Below are 20,093 nucleotides of genomic sequence, written 5' to 3'. Positions count from 1 at the left end.
CTTACCAATTCCTAAGTTATTGGCCCTCCCCACCCAGCATCTTGGTCTCTGGGTCCACTGATGCAGAGACACTAAAATGTTACCCCCGCTTAGCCACAGCCCCTGTGTCATAACACTGCCCACAACGAAGACAACAGATGGCAGTGGCTTTAGGCCCAGGAGTTCAGGGCCTGTCAAGCCGCCTCTTTCCAGAACAGGACCTGCCTCCACCTTCAAAGGAGCACAGGGCAGGCTGACCAAAATCCATCTCTAGATAAAACACCAACTGCAGGCTGCAATTTGTAAGCAGTGGTCACCTTCCTCCTAATCATCGTGATATTAACATATAAAGGAACCATGATCATTCACTCCCAAATACACACACACACACACACACACACACACACACACACACACAGTCTTAGGTCTGGGTCCCTTATTAGCAGAGCCTGAGACGGGTTCAGTGCGTGGATTTGCGGAGGGTGTGCTGTCAGGACACATGTGAAAGGGAGTGAGAGAATTAGGATGGGGCAGGGAAGCCCAGTGAGGATGCCCAGCTTCAGCCTGGTCCACCCACCGGGGCTCTGAGCATAAATCACGTCTTGAGGCAAGGGAGCAGTCTCATGCCGTTGGCTTCATGCTGGATTTGGGCCCCCCCCAGTACAGAAGATGGGTGGCTATGAGCTGTAACAGGCATCACAGCAGTGGAGGGGGGGTTCCCATAGACGGGCTCTGGGTCGGGCACCAGCAGCTTCCACTGCACATACACACACACATACCCCTTGGTGTCACCCTGGGTGTGTCCCTGGAAGGCCCTGAGGGGTCTGGGAGGAGGGGTCCTCAGTCGGCAGCACTCTGTCCGCCCTGACCTCTCTCGCCAGACCAGCAGCGCTCTGTCAGCTTCCCTGGGACTAGTCTCTGTGCAAGCAAGGGCCGGGGAGGTGGAGCGCATCGTAAATCAGAGTGGCAGCCCGGGTCCCTGAGGACTCGGCTCAGGCCCTGACCTCAGCCGGAGGAGAGAGGGAAAGCTGCCAGTGGCCATTTGGAAAACTCTGACATCTTTCAGGCAGTGGGGAAAAGGAGAAAACAAGGTTAGCAGAGCCCAAAGTCACAGCCTGGCCTCTTTTCAATGGTGTGCCCTGGTCCCAGACCTCATGTTTTGACATCTGGTTCTGAGAGGTAAAGAGGAGAAAGCTCCCCTTTCACAGCGTGAACGGTAACAGCCACTGTCGCAGGCACGTGCGTGCATGATTGCGCTTAACCTTCACCTTCACCCTCGGACAGGTTTCTCACCCTCAGTGCCACTGACATTTGGGGCTGGATAATTCTTTCGGGGTGGGGTGGGGAGGGGAGGGGAGTGGCCGTCCTCTGTGTGGTAGGATGTTTAGCAGCATCCCTGGCCTCGAGCCTCTAGGTGCCGGTAGCCCTCCCTCCGGGCACTGCAAAGTGGGGGCAAAATTGCCCCAGGCTGAGAATGCTCTCAGCGGAAGGGACTGTCTACCCAGTTAACAGAGAGGGAAGTCGAGGCTCAGAGATGGGAGGTAACTTGCCTGAAATCACGCTTGCCAAGAAGCAGGGGCAGGAGGTGACTCAGGAGAGCGTGTGAACCCAGGCCTTGCAGCCTCGGCAGCCCAGGCAAGAGGGTGTCCACCGGGCGGGGCCTGCAGCTCCTGCCCACACCCCTCCTCCACCCCTGCAGCGGCTCCAGGGCAGAGCGAGGGGCCCTGGGGAGCCGGGCATCATCCGAATGGCTTTGCTGTCAGGTGAAATGCCTCGTCCCCTGCCCTCACCTGCCCCCTCTAAATAAGCAGGCCTGCTGCGTCGGCGTTTTTACAGTTATGAGGCATTTATGGGCACCTGGGGAGCAGCTGTCGGCATCTCCCCACAGGCCTGGGCAGGGGGCTCCCCCCATGCCCGCACCCCTGCCCTGGCCCTGCACCTCCAGCTGGGCCAGTCTCACCGAGTCCCCGAGAGATCCCTGCACATCTCAGGCCAGGGTAAAAGCCTGAGGTTAAGGGTAGAAGCCCAGGGAAGAAAAGCTTTACTTGTTTTTATTTTCCCGTTTATAAAACACAAATCACGACTGCAGGGGAGTTAGAAAAAAACAGAAATGCAAAATAATAATAATTTTTAACTTAAGATCACCCACAATCCTCCGTCCAAAGCTAATAACTGTTAATATTTTCTGAAGTACATTTCCAGTGCTTTTCCATAAAACAAACCTATAGAGAGAGAGTTTGCCCAGCATTTGTTAAGACCGTGCTAAGCACTGTGCTGAGGTTGAACATATCTTCTTTCAAGGATCCCTGAGATGAAGCTGAGAAGTGAGCTCTGGTAATAGAGCCATTTTACAGCTGAGAACACTGAGGCTCTAAAAGTGTCCTGGTCGGAGATCTTGGGCACAGCACCAAAAGACAACTCTGGGTGATTTAAGCAGAAAAGAATATTTGAAAGATCATAGGACTCACAGACACACGCCAGAGGCACGGGGTGAGGGGTGGTGGTGTCGTGAAGCCAGGCGCACCACCCAGTATCCTGGCCAGAGAGCGATCGCTGCTGTCCCTGTGAGGCCCTGATGCTGCCATGGGCACCACCCTGGCCCAGGCCTGCCTCCTGCTGGCCTCCCCGGCAGGCCACATACAGTGTGCCCACACCCTTCTGGTCAGCTTTTCCCACTCCCTCAAGGGAGGTTGGGCTGTCTTTCCCCATCCAGAGGAGGGGCACCGAGAAACAATGACTATCCAGCACAGAGAGGGTGGGCAAGTTGCCCAGGGTCACACAGCCAGGAAGAGGCTGAGTCCAGGCTGCAAGTGCAGTCTCTCTGGTGCAGAAGCCCAAGCTTATAACACTGAGCCGCAAAGCTGCCACCTTTTCCTTCTATTTTATTTATTTTAGCAATGATAGCCTCATCTTATACACACCCTTCTTTAGCCTGCTTTACAAAATTTAGCAATACATCCTGACTATCAAAGGAGATCTTTTAATTTTAAAAGGACATGAAAAACGTCACCCTTTTCCTTTTTGCCCCCACCAGTGGCCCTCTTCCCTGCCCACTGCCCCACCCATGCACCTCTCCCACGTGACAGGGTCTGGCCAGGCCCCCAGAACCCCTGTGGCCGGGCTCCCAGAGGCACAGAAGACCTTGCAGTCCAGCAAGAGGGGGCTGAGGCCGGAGGCCAGGTGGGTGAACCTGCAGCAGCCGTGTTACAGATGGCTTCCGGCCAGAGGACGCCTACTTTACTGACCGAGCAAGTGGCCCTGGGGACCCGGCCAGGAGCAGCTGGAATGGGTCCCAGAGTCACGGGAGCTCCCGGAGCTGTGCCCTGCAGCTGACACTGAAGGCACTGGGGCCTGTCCTGCGCTGTACATCTCACAGCTGACCCAGTGCCCACATTTCTCCCCTCGAGCAGCATGGGGGGTGGGGGGTAGGGGGGCGGGGGTTAGGAAGTTTCTAAAGGCAGAAAGGATGGCATTGAGGGGCTCTCAATCCCACCACCTGGGTTCGAAGCTGTTCTCCACCACCTGGATGACCTTGGGCAAGTTACTCTGTCTCTCTGTGCCTCAGTGTCCTTATCTGTGAAATGGGGTTGTGAAAAACAGCACCTACATCATGGGGCTATTGTGAGGATTAAAGAAGTTAATACATGCAGTGCTGTCCCAAAGTAAGTGACCAGTGTCAGCTGTTGTTATCCATTTCCTCCCCCCCACCAAAACCTGCCAAGGGGGGGCCGTATCACTCGGTCTCTCCTTCCTTCCTTCCTTCCCTCCCTCCTTCCCTGCCTCACCCAGCACATACCCTAGACCTCCACGTGCCGGGTCCCAGGGCACAAGGAACCAGGCAGACACTGCTTGCTTCCCCTGATGCCCAACACCAGCCCAGGCACAGTGAGCACCTTCCCCTCCCTGGGCATCACAGCCCCTCCTCATCCTCCACCGGGAGGAAGAGATGAGGGAGGGGATCACATTCTGGGCATCTTCACTCCCATCACCCTCACCGAGACATAGGAGGCAGACCTTGGGGAGGCCCTGATCTGCTGGGCCAGTGGCGACCCTGCTCCTCCCGGGACTTCAGTTCTGGAAAGAGCTTCCAGCAGAGGAGCCAATACTGGTGGTCTGTGAAGGGTGGAAACCTGGAGCCCAGATCTTGGTTTCTAAATATGCTCCTCCCCTAAGAGGAACCAGGGTTCCTCGGAGTGAAGTCTGATTCCACGGCTGGACAGAGACAGTCTGGGTGAGCCCGGGACACCTCGTATCACAAGGTCAGGAGGTGCCCAGCTGGTGAGTTCAATCACACCCCAGCTGCAGGCGCACCTGGCACTGTGGGGACCTCGGGTCCACAGGGCCAGGACCGGAGGGCCCAGGTGGGTGTCCTGGGCACAGCGTCCAAGTGGATGGACCCTTGATAGGGAAAGTGGCTGGAGGTCTCCTCCCAGAGCAGCTGTCCCTCTAGCCATTCATTCAATAACCCCTTTCCTAAGCCCCCACTGTGTCCCCTGGCTCTGGGGGTACAGGATGGGAAGGCCAGGAGGCCGTGTGAGGGCAGGGGACCCTCCATGAGGAAGAGGAGGTTACACTGAGCCCCAGAGATGGTGAGCACCTGTGGAAGGCTCGTGGAGATACCACACTGCTGGACATCCCACGGCCCACCTCGGAAACCGGAGCATCACAGGACATGATGAAGGCTTGTTAACACGGCTTTTTCCACAGACTCTGGGGCAACACCTTTTAAAAAAGAGAAAATGGTGGGAATTCCCTGGCAGTCCAGTGGTTAGGATTCTGTGCCTCCACTGCTGGGGGCCGGGGTTCAATCTCTGGTCGGGGAACTAAGATCCCACAAGCTGCACGGTGGCCAGAAAACCAAAAAAAAAAAAAAAAGAACAAAAAGAGAGAGAGAGAGAAAATGACTGAAGAACTGGTGTGTCTTCTTTAAAATAAAGTTATTGTAAAAGTAACTCATGCACTGTACAACAAATAGAAAAATGAAAAAATGTATGCAGAATATAATACTTACATTTACCCCCTAGAATAGGCGGAACACAGGGGATTTTCAGGGCACTGAAAATACTCTGTATGATACTCTGATGGTGGGTACAAGTCATTACACGTTTGTCAAAAGCCACGGAATGTACAGCCCCAAGAGTGAGCCCTAATGTAAGCTGTGGACTCTGGGTGAGCATGATGTGTCGGTGTAGCTTCATCGATTGTAACAAATGTACCATCTGGTGGGGATGTTGCTGGTGGGGACGGGGGTATATGGGAAATTTCTGTACCTTCTGCTCAATATTGCTAGAAACCTAAAGCTGCTCTAAACAAATAGTCTACTGAAAAAAAAAAAAAACTACCTAACCTCTATCAGCATTTTGGTGAATGTCCTGTCTTTTTCCTATAGAAACATCTATTTTGTGTTTGCCTGTCTATATACAGACACATATACAAACATACGCACACACATACACACATATATACACGTATATAGAACAAAACTATAACCCCCACCTAACCATAACATTGTGGACATTTTCCAGCTACCGGGATCTATTTACATCTGGCGCTGTCACTCTGCCCCAGAGAGGTGGATGTAAGTCCAACATCGCTAGTACCACAGGATGTGTCTGTAGACCCCATAACTACCTGAGAGTAGATTGCTAGGTAAGGGGTATTCCAATCAAGGTATTTATGTTGCAAAGAATGGAACCCACAAAGTCTGGCTCCTGTGATCAAGGGGGTTACTGGTGGGATAAGGGGATTATGATGCAAAGGGCAGGGCTCCAATCAGGCACCACCTGGCATGCTGTCCTCATGGCTTGGTTCCTGGGGAAGGGAGCACCTGACCGTGCTGTCGTCTGGAGCTCTGATGTCACAGCCTCAAGCCCAGAAGCATCCACGTCCAGGTGCTCTGGAGTGCCTTCCTGTCCTGTGTCCCTACGTGACAAAGGTCTGAGCACTGCCTGGGAAAACTCTTCTACATGGGTACCAGAGGAATGCGACAGGAAAAGAAGTAACAACCTCAAAGTCCATCAGAGTAGAATGGGCAGACTGGGGCGTGTTCCTAAAATGGAATACTACCCTCCACCCAAAAAGAGTGGATAGCGGCTAGTCATCTCAGAAATGTAAGGATGAGGGGGAGAAAAGTCAGCCCCAGAATACCCATTGTATATATCACATAAACTTCAAAATTAAGTAAATATAATTTGGGGGTGTGCAGTGAAACTTTATACAAACTACAGAATTCAGAATTCGGGTTACAACTAGGTGGAAGGGGGTGGTGGGGAGGAGTGCCTGGAAGAAACATGGAGTGACCTTTCCAGGCGTCAGCAGTGCCGTTTCTTATGATGGGGTGGGGGGTACACGGGTGTCTATTTTATTATGTCTTTCCTTTTACGTCGGTCTTATATACACTGATGTATATGATTTATTTCACAAAAGTTTTAAGAGCCAGGTCTGTGCCAATCAGTGGTCTGAGAATCACTGTGGACATACACCATCCCCAGGTCACATATTTGTTTTTTAACTTGCTTGGGATGCCAACCTTAATTCACACAGGAAGATGAAAACTTCCCTTAGTGGCTGCTTTCTAACTTCGTGAAGACTGAAAATTAAACCTGAGATGATGTAGTAAATTAAAACGATAGTGATGTTTTTATATCAAATTATATTTGTTACTTAAAGTGTATTTGATGGCTCAAGTGTTTTTAACATTTAAGAGAATTTGGCATATTCATGTCAGATTAGTTTTGTTATTTCAATTAGAAACCTACTAAATAAGTCAGTTTAGGATTAAATGGAAAAGTTTAAGAACATTGTATTAAATGGTATTTGTTTTATTATTATTATTTTTTGATATGAGGAAAAGAAACCTCAGGTTTTCTGGTTTCTTTTTTTTATATTTTGAATTTTATTTTATTTTTTTATACAGCAGGTTCTTATTAGTTATCCATTTTATACATATTAGTGTATGTATGTAAATGGTATTTTTTAAAAGAACTGGAGACTCACCGTGTTTGTGAGTTTATTAGATTCACTAGATCAGTTTAAATACTAGAAGAGGTGGCAATTAAAGGGCTTAAAAAGAAAATTAGGGAACAGTTCTCAGAGCTTTCTGAGATGTTCTTCCTGGGTTATAATCCTCAAATTTGGCTCAAATAAAATTTTCCAATTTTTTCTTTAAAAAAGTTTAATTTAAAAAAATAAAAAAAATAAATAGATTTAATTTATAAATGCACTTTATAAAAAGAAGAGTGATGCCCTTATGCCTTCCTTTTTATGGCAGTAGACTATAAAAAAAGATCAGAATTAACTATTTCAGATACTTGCAATGACCAGGGCGGGTATCTGGTAAAGGAAGCAGCAGCAATGTTTTGTAGTTTTCTGGAGGACCAGGAAAAGAGGCCCCTGTGAGCGGGGACTGTGGGAAAATCCTCATAGAAAACCCATCCCTCTGACCAGAGGAACCAAGATAAGATGTCCCTGTGACCTGAATGGTGGCAGCGTGGTTTTTGTTTTGTGTTTTTTAAAATGTTTATGGGAGTATAGTTGATTTAAAATGTTGTGTTAGTTTCTGCTGTACAGCAAAACAAATCAGTTATACATATACATATATCCATTCTTTTTTAGATTCTTTTCCCATATAGGCCATTACAGACTAATGAGAAGAGTTCCCTGTGCTATACAGTAGGTCCTTATTAGTTATCTATTTTATACATAGTAGTGTGTACATGTCAATCCCAATCTCCCAATTTACTCCTCCCCCTCCCCTTCCCCCTGGTAACCATAAGTTTGTTTTCTACATCTGTGACTCTATTTCTGTTCTGTAAATAAGTTCATTTGTATCATTTTTTAAGATTCTGCACATAAGCGACATCATATGATATTTGTCTCTGACTTACTTCACTCAGTATGACCATCTCTAAGTCCATGCATGTTGCTGCAAATGGCATTATTTCGTTCTTTTTTATGGCCGAGTAATATTCCACTGTATGTATGTACCACATCTTCTTTATCCATTCCTCTGTGGATGGACATTTAGGTTGCTTCCACGTCTTGGCTATCGTAAATAGCACTGCAATGAACATCAGGGTACACGTATCTTTTCGAATTATGGTTTTCTCTGGATATATTCCCAGATCTCCTTCCCCAGCCCCACTGTGCAGCCCTTGGGAATCTCCTTCTGAACAAAAGCAGAGATGGCCAGATGGCTTTTGGTGGTGGGCCTCGCCCCACTCAGGGCCCCTGCGGGGGACCATTACTGAGGAAGGCAGACGTGACCCCGATGGGCCCCAAGGCTGATCCCTTTTCCTCCTGAACCCTTAGGAGCCAGGCCGCAAGGCTGGCCACTCGACGGAAACACCTGAGAGTGAGTTTAAGCTTAGGTTTAAAAAAAAAAAAAAAGGCGACAAGTACTTGCCCCCAGACCCATGAAATCAGGAATTCTAGAGTAGGGCCCGGGGGTGGGAATTTTTCAGAAGTTCCCCCAGGTGACTCCAAAGTGCACCTCCCAGGCTGAAAACTACTAACAATTTGATTTGCAGCAATGCTGCTTAGAGCAAAGGCAACAGTGCCCACCAGCACGGCTGGGCCCGAGCTCTAACGAAGAGAGCACAGAGGCAGCTCCCGTGGCTCCGAGCACCGTCCAACTGCAGACACCATTTACGCCATCTGACTTGGCAAATGCCTTCTGTACAGCAGGACGGGGTGACGATAACTCAGGTCCTTTAAGAGTTATGGAGGGATCCCCTGTGTACAGAACCCGCCTTCACGGTGCTGGCACAACATTGGAAATTCTACTTAAGCTGAAGTTACATTTTAGTTTCCTCCCTGAATTATTTATTCCTCAAACAATAAATGGCGAAACCCAGGAGATGGTGGTGACAGCGCGTGTGCTGGTCAGGAGGGACTTTAAGAATCACTGCTACAGCTGCTGCAGTAATGAACTCCACAAGTAAAATAGCCATCGCAGAGCACTCACCTCCCATCAGGTCACTGGCAAGTTCATCTTGTCCCAGAACACGTACGTCACTTCACCTTCGTGGGTGGTTGGTGCCTCCATCCGGAATGAGCGGGAGGCCCAGCGAAGCTGGCGGTGCCCACGTCCTGGCGGAGCACAGCACATCGGACTGCGCCCCCTGAAGCCACTGCTTTTATAAAACGAGTTGTACTTTCGTAGCCATCAGTGGTGACCCCCAACTTGGCCGTCTATTCCCTGCGCCCCCATCGGTGCCCCGGGAGCTGCTTTCGTGGGTCACCGTTCATCCGTCCCTCCTCTCTCACCTGCTCCCCAATCTTAGCCTGGAGGTGAGCGTGCATTTCTGGACCAAACGTCAACATGTAACCGACACCACAACTAGCCACAGTGCACCCTGCAACCTTACGGGTAAGATTCCAAGGAGAGCTGAGAAGCAAGGAGAGCTGGGGGTGCGGACTGGATGAGAAACCTGAATAAAACAAATCCCCACCAGATAATTTCGGCATAAAATAAATCTAATGGCAGACTAAATGGAATATCTGGGAAGTGCCTTGAACCTTCATCCAAAAACACATAACTCCTAACCCACGTCAGTTTTCTTGTTTCCACTTTTAATTCTGCCATTTTCTCTTAATATTCAGGTTTTAACAAAGACAACAGGGCTATTGCTCGCCAAATCCCAGCTAGGAATTCAGAGCACAGAAAGAATCAAAACTACAGCAAAAAAATTATCAATCTGCACAACTAACTTTAGAAAATAGTTTAGTACAATTTTGTTATAAAACTCATTTACAGGTTATTCACATGTACTTATCAAATTTGCTCCTGATAATACATGAAAACACAGAACTAAATAAACTGTGCACAGTAAGTCCAAGGCAAATTATATACAAAGAAGCAAAACAAATTTTTAAGTAGAATATATTCATGTTGAAAGAACTAAGATTGAAAGAAGACAAGGCCACTTTCTTGTAACGCCATGGCAAGGACGAAAACTAACAGCCGTATTTTTCACCTGCAATAAGGTTGACCACCAATCAACAACACTGCTATGACAGCCACATCAAGAAAGGCCACACTGTACATATGAAATGCTTAATGCAAATACATACACCAACTGGAACCACAAATCGATTCCAATGCAATGTCAGGTATGACCGTTTCCTGCTGGGAGAGGCTGTCAGGACACAGGCTTGCTCATTACAAGGGATGATGCACTAATTCTCGCGTTACCAGACTAGGTGGAAGGTGAACCAAAAGTGAACACGTGTGAGAACAGGCACCAAACTTAACAGGAAATAACATCGTTCGGGTGGGGCAGCAAAGTACGTACGGTGGGGAGCACTTACTTACTTCACGTGTTGTGTGAGCGGAGTGGGAGAAGTTCCTGACCCCAGCTCTTTCCAGCATGCCTCTTCTATAAGCTTACAGGTTTTAGATTCTCTAAATTGTCACTACAAGTGTCTGCTAAATGAAGCATTTTACCAAGATAGCAGGAAAGTAAACTTAAAGAAACAATGAGCTTTCTTGCCAAAGGCCAGGCAGGAAGCTCACGAAGCCCCTGACCCAGAGTGGGGCTCAGCCCGCCTCCGTGAACGGGGAGCAGCGGTTGACTGTGGGGACAGAGCACATGCTCCCCGAGTGACAGGAGTGTTCAATCCCATCAGCAGAGGTCTGGACACCAGTGGGAGGGACAAGGGTAACAAAGAAGTAGCATGTTTAAACCTTTGGCAACCAAACATTTTTTTTAAAGCTCTTAATAACCTGCTTCAGTAGAATTCCTGATGAACACAAAGCCCTTTTTGCTTAAAAAGCAGAGGACCGAAAAAGTTTCAAATGGTGCACATTCATCTTCAGGAATGCCTGCTTTCTCCCCCAAATTAGCTAGGGCTGCATAGCATTCACTACAAACGGCTAGTTCAAACAATGGTCAACTGTTACTAACACAGATTCTCAGTCTGTGATACCGCAACATCAGCGTGTGTGCGCTTGGAAAACTGGACTTTGAAATTAGGCAGCCCTGCCCTCATCCAAGTCTCTCAAATCTCCACCCACCGTGGCCACTTCCTTTCACAGAAGCACAACCCCTCTAACCAGATCTTCCACCACAGCGGTGCATCTGCGTCACTTACGATGGTTTCCAAAGATCACAGGAAATCTGTCAACTCTCTTCCTGTTCTCAACTCCAAGTATTTGCACTCCTCTCCCGTCCTTCTCTTTTTAGAGGATGTTTCTCTCCTGCCTAAAATATTGTATCTGGTCTGCCCTATCTGGCTCCCAAGCTGCCCGGTGACCAGAATCCCTTGGGAAGATGCTAAACATCCAGCTTTTCATGAGTTGGATTCTCTTGGCGATCTACAGGCTTCCACAAGCCACCCCAGCACTGATCTAATACTTGGCAACCACTGGATTTGTAACCCACCAGTTGCAGGAAATTCACAATATGCTGGGGGCATCTGAATGACATTTCAAGAATTATTCTTTCATTTCACATTCTTCTACCTCACGATGAGAATTTTAGCTAGAGAACTATGTGCTCACTACAATAGGCAGACGAACTCGTCACAGAAATGTAACATCCTGTGCCAAGGTGCCTCGTCTAAAAAGGTGCATGAGTGGAACTTCACCTAACAAAGCTCTGCTTCCCAGGGTCTTGCCCAGGACACTCCAGTTGGTTTAACAGGACGAGAGGCATCTGACCCAATGCACTGACTCAATTCTCTCAGGCCGCCTTGGCTGTTAAAGACGTCTGTTTGCTACAACAATCTTTGAAAGGACCTGCCCTCCTCCCACCTTTTGTTTTTTTTAAATATAAGGTTTGTTCCGTTGAAAATGATTAACATTTTAAGCAGGGGAAAGAAAAGCTGTCTACCAGATTAAATTTTAAAAGGATTCTGTTATTTGCTATACAAATATACATTCCAACTTTTACAGCATCCTCTCCAGTCTGACCTTTTCTACAGAAGAACAAGAGATCAACATTTTAAGTCTTCGACTTCGAGGACATTATTACTGATACACAAATGCCTTCTGAAAGCTTTTGCAACTGACAAAAAGTACTGAAGATGACCAAGAGGCCCATGTGTTAGGATACATTTTCTGTTTTCCAACAGCACACAAACTCCTTCAAGGAAAAAAGTAATCTTATCTGGACAGTCCTACTAGCTGGTCATCTGAAGTTTGCAGTAATGCTGTGGCTGACAGTCTCATTTGGCTCCACTATAAAAGCCTCCTCTTCTTTAAGCTACTGTCCTCCTTCTCCAGTCCCCTCTCGTCCCAGCCTGAGTTCCTCTTTGTGTGGTGGCTCAGAGAGCCACGCCTCTCCTGATCCCCCTCAGTGAAGGCCCTGGTCTCCCTCCTGTCGCTGAGTGCCCCCCCTTCCTGGGCACATTTACTCGTGGAAGCATCGGTACTAGCAGCTGGAGGGTCGCACTGCGCGTGAGGACTGTGGTTGTTCACAGCAGCTCCCTTGGCGGGGGGCTGCTGCCCAATACTGGTCGGATCCTGGTGACTTCCGGGGAAGCCTGGCTCTCCCAAGAGAGGCGTTGCTCCCGGATACTGGGGGCTCGAGGGCTGCAGCTCACTGAGGCATTTCCCTTTGGCTTCAAAGCCCAAGCTCATCCTCCTAAGCAGTCGTGGGTCCCGAAGCCAGTCCTGAATGGGTGGCCTTTCAGGGTCCTTTGCAGTAACAGTGACAGTGGCTTCTTTGGAGTCAGAGGGTGAGGGGTACAGGGAAGAAGCAAAGGACGCCTTGGCAAATTCACTGTCTAGCTTGCTGCTGGGCACTCCGCCCTGGGGTGTGGACACCTCTGGGGCGATAGCAGGAGGGTGAGTCAGACTTCTCTGCAGTACGGGCTTGAGTTTCAGAATCTTCACTGCATCGTGTCTATAGTTTTTGTCCCAAGTCTTAATAATGGCACCACGCTTCTGTGCATCCTGAATCAGGTGATTCCAATGCTGGTTTTCCTTGAAACAAAGAGAAGGAAGAAAATTACATCCCAAAGAAACACTCATATGCTTGGGAAGCAGAGGTTCCAGTTTTCACTTCTGAACAAATAGTAAGTATACTTTCGTGAACAGATTCTCAAGAATCCACTACTTGTTAGACAAGGCTGAAAGGAAAAATAAGGTGGAATATAGAACGATAAAGCCACGCTGCTAGAAAAGAACACTGGGCACCACCTCTAAGAAAGAACTTCCACCATTTTACCACTGTTACTCAGGCCACGTGGTGAATTAGCTGTCATGCAAATCTGTACCAACTGCCGGTAGCCTCATGTAGCTATCTAAACTTCAATTAAGCAAAATTAAACATTCATTTCCTCAGTTGCACCGGCCACATTGCAAGTGCTCAGCAGCCGCATGTGACCAGGGCTAGGATCCCGGACAACACGGACACAGAAGGGCTGCGTCATCCCACCGAGTTCCCTTGACACTGCTGATCCTAGAGTCTTGCCTGCCTCCTGCCAAGGCTAACATTCTGGAAGAGGAAGGCTTGGTTTCAGAAAGCTCTAACTTTTGAGTGCATGCTGACTGTTCTAGAAAGAGGTCCATAGCTTTCATCAAATTCCCAAAGGCTTCCCAAACTCCAAAGGGCTAAACCATCTTAATCCGCTGAGATAACTATTCCAAAGATATTGTCCCACTTTTGTCTCTTTTCTAGAAGAGCTTAAGTTATGAAAAGCACATCTAAAGGGAAAAACAAAACAAAACAAAACAAAAACCCAACTCACGCATCTCTCCTCTCTTCCTTTTAGAGTTTCCTCAGCAATAAATTGCTTCTTTACAACCATCAGAACTTGGGCCTCTTCAGACAGAAGAAAGAGAGAGTATGAGGGAGGAAAAAAGACGGAGACTGAAGGAAAGAGAAGAAAAGGATAGCTTCCCTCATGGGGGCTCCTGCACTACTCATGAAGGTGGGTAAGGGTATAGCAGTGAAGCTGCATACATAGTACTGACCTGCTGTGTGACCTTGGTCAAGTCATTTGACCTCTCTGAGCCTGTTTCCTCACTGTAAAGTATGAATAGTATTTTGTTTAGATGACTCTAAAATGCGCTTTGAAAAAAAATAAAATAAATAAAATGCGCTTTATTTTCACATTTTACTATTTCTGACTTTGGGGTGCCTCTTGGCCAGGTAGCAGTTTCCATGTATGTAATCCTGGAGGAATTCATGGCTGGGCGACTACAACCTCTTGACTTTTAGTCAACAAACCGCTTTTAAAAAGAATGAGTCCTGGCTCTTGCCTGAAAAATCTTTCCACAGACATCCTCTGATAAGACAAGAAAGTACCAGCACTACAACTTGGAGAATGGAGATCAGAAGTTGGAAAAAACCCCGGGGACCACAGTGGGGCCGTCTCATGAGACGCCTCTGACTGCACAGGGAACGGTTCGAGCGTGAGCAAGGGTACGTGGGATGGTGAATGGGGACGACCAGAGTGTTAGTCTGAAAGTGAGACGCTTTCAGGGGTACCTTAGTCTATCTATTTTGCTGTATTTCCTATGTATGAACAAGAGTGGTATGACACTAGGTTGGCCAAAAAGTTCATTCAGATGTTACAGAAAAACCCAAATGAACCTTCTGGCCAACCCAATAAAAATCTGTCTGAAGTCTAAAAGAGTTCTTTCAGTAACTATAAAACAAAAATTCTAAGTGAAAATAAAGTGTCACAGTTCAATAGTAGAACATAAAATAATGATGCACATTATATAACTAATGGCTTCTTGGATTTGATAAACTATGCTGGCAATGCAGACCTCACAGGGTCTTTTAAAGTAAGTCATGTAAATCAAGTGCACGGTACGGTGACCGCATGCACCAGGAAGGTGCATATAAGCAGTACCAGGCTCAGATCTCCCTGACTCAGGAGAGCTCTTGAGAGTCCTACCCTGTGGCTGGAACGCAGATGTAAAGCAGATGGCCTTGCTGCTATTTCTGCCAATTCTACTGCACCTAAACTTGCTGTTTAATCCAATCCCTAGATCACAAAAACAGTTCTGAGAAGGGGCTATTAGTCTTGATTTCTCAGAGGAAACCAAGTGCCTTAATCACTGATTCCATCTCCGTAAGGGAAATTGGGCTAAAGAACCAAAAAAAAAAAAAGAGGCTGGGGTGGGGGGAAGCCCAAGGACAAATACGTAAGTTGGATTGCAAAGTCCAAATGATAAACTGGAAGTTTTTCTATTCTGTTCTGTCGGTCTCTTTTTGTCACACTGGCTTCCCAGAGTGAAGATAATAACGTCTATACCGCAGCTAGACATCAGTGGTCTTCAAATCTGCGTGACGGTGACTCTGGGGCTCACAGAGACTTCCTCGGGGGGATGTGAGAACGTTTTCTGGGAATCAATTGCCAAACCTCAGCTTCCAAACCCCAGTTCCCTATGTCCTCCTGGGGCTTTTCTGCCCTTCCACTCCATCCTTCACAACCACCACAACTCTCACCTGTCCCAAATCTGACCACAGGGCGCACGGCTAGGGGAGGTAAACACGCCTGGGTGTCAAATAGAGAGGGTGGTAAACAGAGGGGTGCCCATGAAGGCTCCCGCTATCAGGGCATCTAAGAGACACAGCTCTATAAACATTTTACTTTTCGGGTTTGAACATTATCAAAATTCAACTGTGTGAAAATAATAACTGTTAATACGTTACTCAACTGACAAGATATCGTTCGTTAATACTCAGATCCTTATGGTCACAGGAAAAATAATTTTTTAAAAAACTCTTTGAGTAACTATAGATTCACAGGAAGTTACCAAAACAGTACAGAGGTTCCACGCACCCTTCACACAGTTTCCCCAAATAGTTATGAAAACCAATTCTTTAAACTTTCAAATTTACATGTAAATTTTTTGTGGCAGAAAAGCCTAATAGTCATATTAACAGAAAGGCTTTTAATTATGAAAATATATAAACTACCCCCACTGAATTTTATCCTAAACAGTATAAATGGCAATTCAATTTTAAAGAGCAGAAAGAATAACACTGCTCTCTATTCCACTGGATATATTTAAGAGTGGCATAATAGATTTATTTTTAATAGCTTTATTTTTAAATGTCAAATTTTACAATACATTAGAAACAACATCTTTATCAACACTTACGATGAAAAATTTTCAATATAAACTTAAAAACGGAGGATACACAGCTTTTAAACATTCTTTCAAGGGGGTACACAAACAACAAAGGTTGAAGACCACAGATACAGGTAAGAGTTGAATGAGAAAGACTGTATTTGTGCGCCCTCTGGTGGAACTAACCAAAACAGGGGAAAAACCTACTGAGTTGGCACCCCTCCTGAGATAAACCAATGACTCTGTTAAATACAGAAATTAGAGAAACTGAGTTATTACACCTAATGAGACAGGCAGCAAATATATGCTTTATCTAGCTGTGATTCACCAAATTAAGCTGTACTATTTGTCGGCTACAGATGTAAACTCGTCCCTCCTTCTAGAGGAGTATCTGTACTGATGGAGGAGCTCTGATGCCACTCACCCCTCAAGGGAAACAGCAAGCAGTGCTGCTCTAAGTGCCAAGACAGAAATGAAGATCCAAGCACTTCCCTGCACATTCCCCCCCTCTCTGGCATTAAGCTAGGCTAATAGCCACATTTACTGAGTGTTTACTAAGTGCTAACCAATCTTCTAGCACTTTACATATATGGGTTTACATGTCTTCGTAACAATTCTACGATGTAGATACAATTTTTTTTAAAGGTCATCTTGAGAGTGAACTACGGATACCTGGGTCTTGGGCTAAGAAAGGGTGAGCGGTTTAGGCATTACAAAAGCTCCCAGGAAGAAGCTGCTGGAGGACATACCAACCAGGGGGAAGAGGCTCATTATTGTTTGTAGCCTCGAAATCATTCCACTTTGATGAAAAATAAAAACAAAACCTCAACCCGGTATCAGTCATGATGGGCAAACTCTGGAGTTCTCTGGTTCTCTAGAATGTACCTACCATCAGGGTCCTCAAATGTCCCAGGATGAAGAGGCTGTACTTGGCTCGTGTGATGGTGACATTCAATCTCTGCAAACTTGCCAGAAACCTAAGCAACAGAAGGAAAAAAAAAGTTACTTCTTTCTTCAGAATGACTCGGCATGTCAGTGTAGGTGAGACACAGGCTTCAGACAGCTTTTCTTGGGCTCCTGCTTTAAGGTCATGGTGCAGGACCTGGCACAGAAGCAATTCCCATTAAGGACAGCAAACAAACAAGATGCCCAGTGCTTTCCTTCAAAGTGATGCATCTGTCTGTCGATTTCCTATTTTGACTTGGATGAGATATTGGAAATTTTAATGGTATGATTTTTAAGCCTTAAAAGATCCTAAAAATGTGATAGTAGATCAATTATGACACATACCATGGAGAGGAACATGCCCCTGCAAAATATACTGGATTCAATAATCTGTTTCACTCTTATCAAGTGAAAAAACAGATTCACACTGTGACATGGGTTAATACACAAGGTACCAAGAGAAGCAGACCTAACAGTGGATCAACTTCACAACTTAAAAAAGAAACCTTCAAGATATTACTCAATTTTTTATATAAGAAAATAGAGCAAATGATGGTATTCTCTAACAGTGATTAAAAAGATCTAACTCGGGGGCTTCCCTGGTGGCGCAGTGGTTGAGAATCTGCCTGCCAATGCGGGAGACATGGGTTCGAGCCCTGGTCTGGGAAGATCCCACATGCCGCGGAGCAATTAGGCCCGTGAGCCACAACTACTGAGCCTGCGCGTCTGGAGCCTGTGCTCCGAAACAAGAGAGGCCGCAACAGTGAGAGGCCCGCGCACCGTGATGAAGAGTGGTCCCCGCTCGCCGCAACTAGAGAAAGCCCTCGCACAGAAACGAAGACCCAACACAGCCAAAAATAAATAAATAAATAAATAAAAATTAAAAAAAAAAAAAAGATCTAACTCTGGATCATAAACAAGCAAAGAATCAATAATGACAGTTACCCACCCAATTGAGCCTTGCATGGCATTTGCTCTGACACATGTAACAATAACACAATCTTTCTGACGACCCTGGAAGGCATCCACGGTATCTACTTCTGCTGGCCTATTTACGAAGAGAGAAACATATTTACTGAAAAAAGATAATTATTAAATATACATATTTATACAGTAGTATTTCTTAGATACTTTTTTAATGCTATCTTTTTAAATTGGAATAGAATTCACATAACACAAAATTCACCATTTTAAAGTACACCATTTGGTGGTGTTGAGTCATTCACTACGGTGTACAGCCATCACCGCTATCTAATTTCATAGCATGTCCATCACCCAGGAGAGAAGCCCTGTGCCTATCAGCCATCAGTCTCTATCTCCCCCTCCCCAGGCCCTGGCAACCACTAATCTACTGTCTGTCTCTATGGACTTTTCTATATGGCAAATTTCATATAAATGGAATCATAAAATATGGGACCTTCTGTGTTGGGCTTCCTTCACCTAGCATAATGTTTTCAAGGTTCATCCGTGTCGTAAACTGTAACAGTACTTCATTCCTTCTACGACTGACTATTCGCTTGTACAGATACACAATTTATTTTTTACCTATGTACAAATTTTGGACATTTGGGTTGTTTCCACTTTTTGACTATCATGAATAATGTTGCTACGAACATTCATGTACAAGCTTTTGTGTGAACCCTTTCTCAATTCTTTCAGGTATGTATCTAGGAGTGGAATTGCTGGGTCACGTGGTAATTCTATGTTCAACTTTAGGAGGAACTGCCAAACTGTTTTCTACAGTTTCTCACCAGCAATGTATAAGTATTCCAATTTCTCCACATCCTTGCCAAAACTTACTGTTTTTTTTTTTTTTGTAATGATAGTCATCTTGGTGGGTGTGAAATGATATCTCCTCATTGTGGTTTTGATTTGCATTTCCCTAATGACAAATGATGTGGAACAGCTTTTCATGTGCCTGTTGGATTTTTATCTTCTTTTGAGAAATGTTATTCACATCGTTTGCCCACTTAAAAAGTTAGATTATCATTTTATTAAGTTGTATGAGTTCTTTATATATTCTGGATATGACTTATCAGATAAATATTTTGCAAGTATTTTCTCCCACTCTGTGTGTTGCCTTTTCACTCTTTTGATAGTGTGTCCTTTGAAACACGTAAGTTTTTAATTTTTAAGAAGGCCAATTTACTTCTCCTTTGGTTACTTGTGCTTGGGTATCATATCTAAGAATCTGTTGCCTAATCTGAGGTCATATAAATTTACCTTTGTTTCCTTATAAGTTTTATAATTTTGTCTCTTAGACTCAGGGCTCTAATTCATTTTGAGTTAATTATTGTATACAGTGTGAGACAGGGGTCTAAATTCATTCTTTTGCATGTGGATATCCAGTTATTCCAGCACCATTTGTTGAAAAACTATTCTTTCCCCAATGAATAGGCTTGGCACCCTTGTTGAAAATCAACTGGCCATAAATGTATGGATTTATTTCTGGAATCTCACTTCTATTCTATTGGTCTGTATGTCTACCCTTATGACAGTACCAGTGTTGATAGCTTTGTAGTAAATTTTGAAAGAGGGAAGTGTGAGCCCTCCAACATTGTTCTCTGTCAAACTACTTAGGGTCTCTTGCACTTCCATGTGAATTTTAGAATAAGCTTGTCCATTTCTGTAAAAAAAAGGTAGATGGAATTTTGACAGAGATAACAATGAATCTGTAGATCAACCTGGGGAATGGTGCCATCTTAACAATATTAAGTCTTCCGATCCATGAACATGAAATGGCTTTACATTTATCTAGTTCTTTAAATTCTTTCAACAACGTTTTGTCCTTCTGTGTATGAGCTCACACTTCTTTGGTTACATTTACTCCTAAGTATTTTGTTCTTTATGATGCTATTATAAATGGAATTTAAAAAAATTTTCCTTTTCAGATTTCTCTACAGTGTACAGAAATACAACTGATTTTTGTATACTGATCTTGTACCCTACAACTCTGCTGAACTTGTTTATAAGGACCAGTAGTTTGCATAGATTTTTTTTTAGGGTTTTCTATATGTAAGAGTATGCCATTTGTTTTTTTTGTTGGTTTTGTTTTTTTGGTTTTTGGTGTTTTTTTTGGCCACGCAGCGTGCAGGATCTTAGTTCCCTGACCACGGATCAAACCCATGCCCCC

General features: G+C 45.6%; 1 protein-coding gene across 3 annotated transcripts in view; it reads right to left on the bottom strand.

The window, feature by feature from the left end:
* Positions 1–11,817: 11,817 nt before the first annotated feature.
* The window catches only part of SETX (senataxin), an 83,558-nt gene continuing 75,282 nt past the window's right edge, over positions 11,818–20,093 (bottom strand). For 2 of the 3 annotated variants that reach the window (XM_061199713.1, XM_061199714.1), the window contains exons 24-26: positions 17,910–18,035; positions 16,905–16,992; positions 11,818–12,907 (exon numbers count right to left, since the gene is read on the bottom strand). In XM_061199713.1, the coding sequence (XP_061055696.1) occupies positions 12,161–12,907; positions 16,905–16,992; positions 17,910–18,035 (961 nt within the window). In that variant the 3' untranslated portion in view covers positions 11,818–12,160. The remainder of the gene's footprint in view (positions 12,908–16,904; positions 16,993–17,909; positions 18,036–20,093) is intronic. The other variant, XM_061199715.1, reaches the window with a different exon arrangement.

The sequence above is a fragment of the Eubalaena glacialis genome, chromosome 9 (genome assembly GCF_028564815.1).
Source record: "Eubalaena glacialis isolate mEubGla1 chromosome 9, mEubGla1.1.hap2.+ XY, whole genome shotgun sequence".
NCBI classification, from domain to species: Eukaryota; Metazoa; Chordata; class Mammalia; order Artiodactyla; family Balaenidae; genus Eubalaena; species Eubalaena glacialis.
Note: the sequence above shows the minus strand (reverse complement) of the source record. Positions and strands in the feature narration are given on the sequence as shown.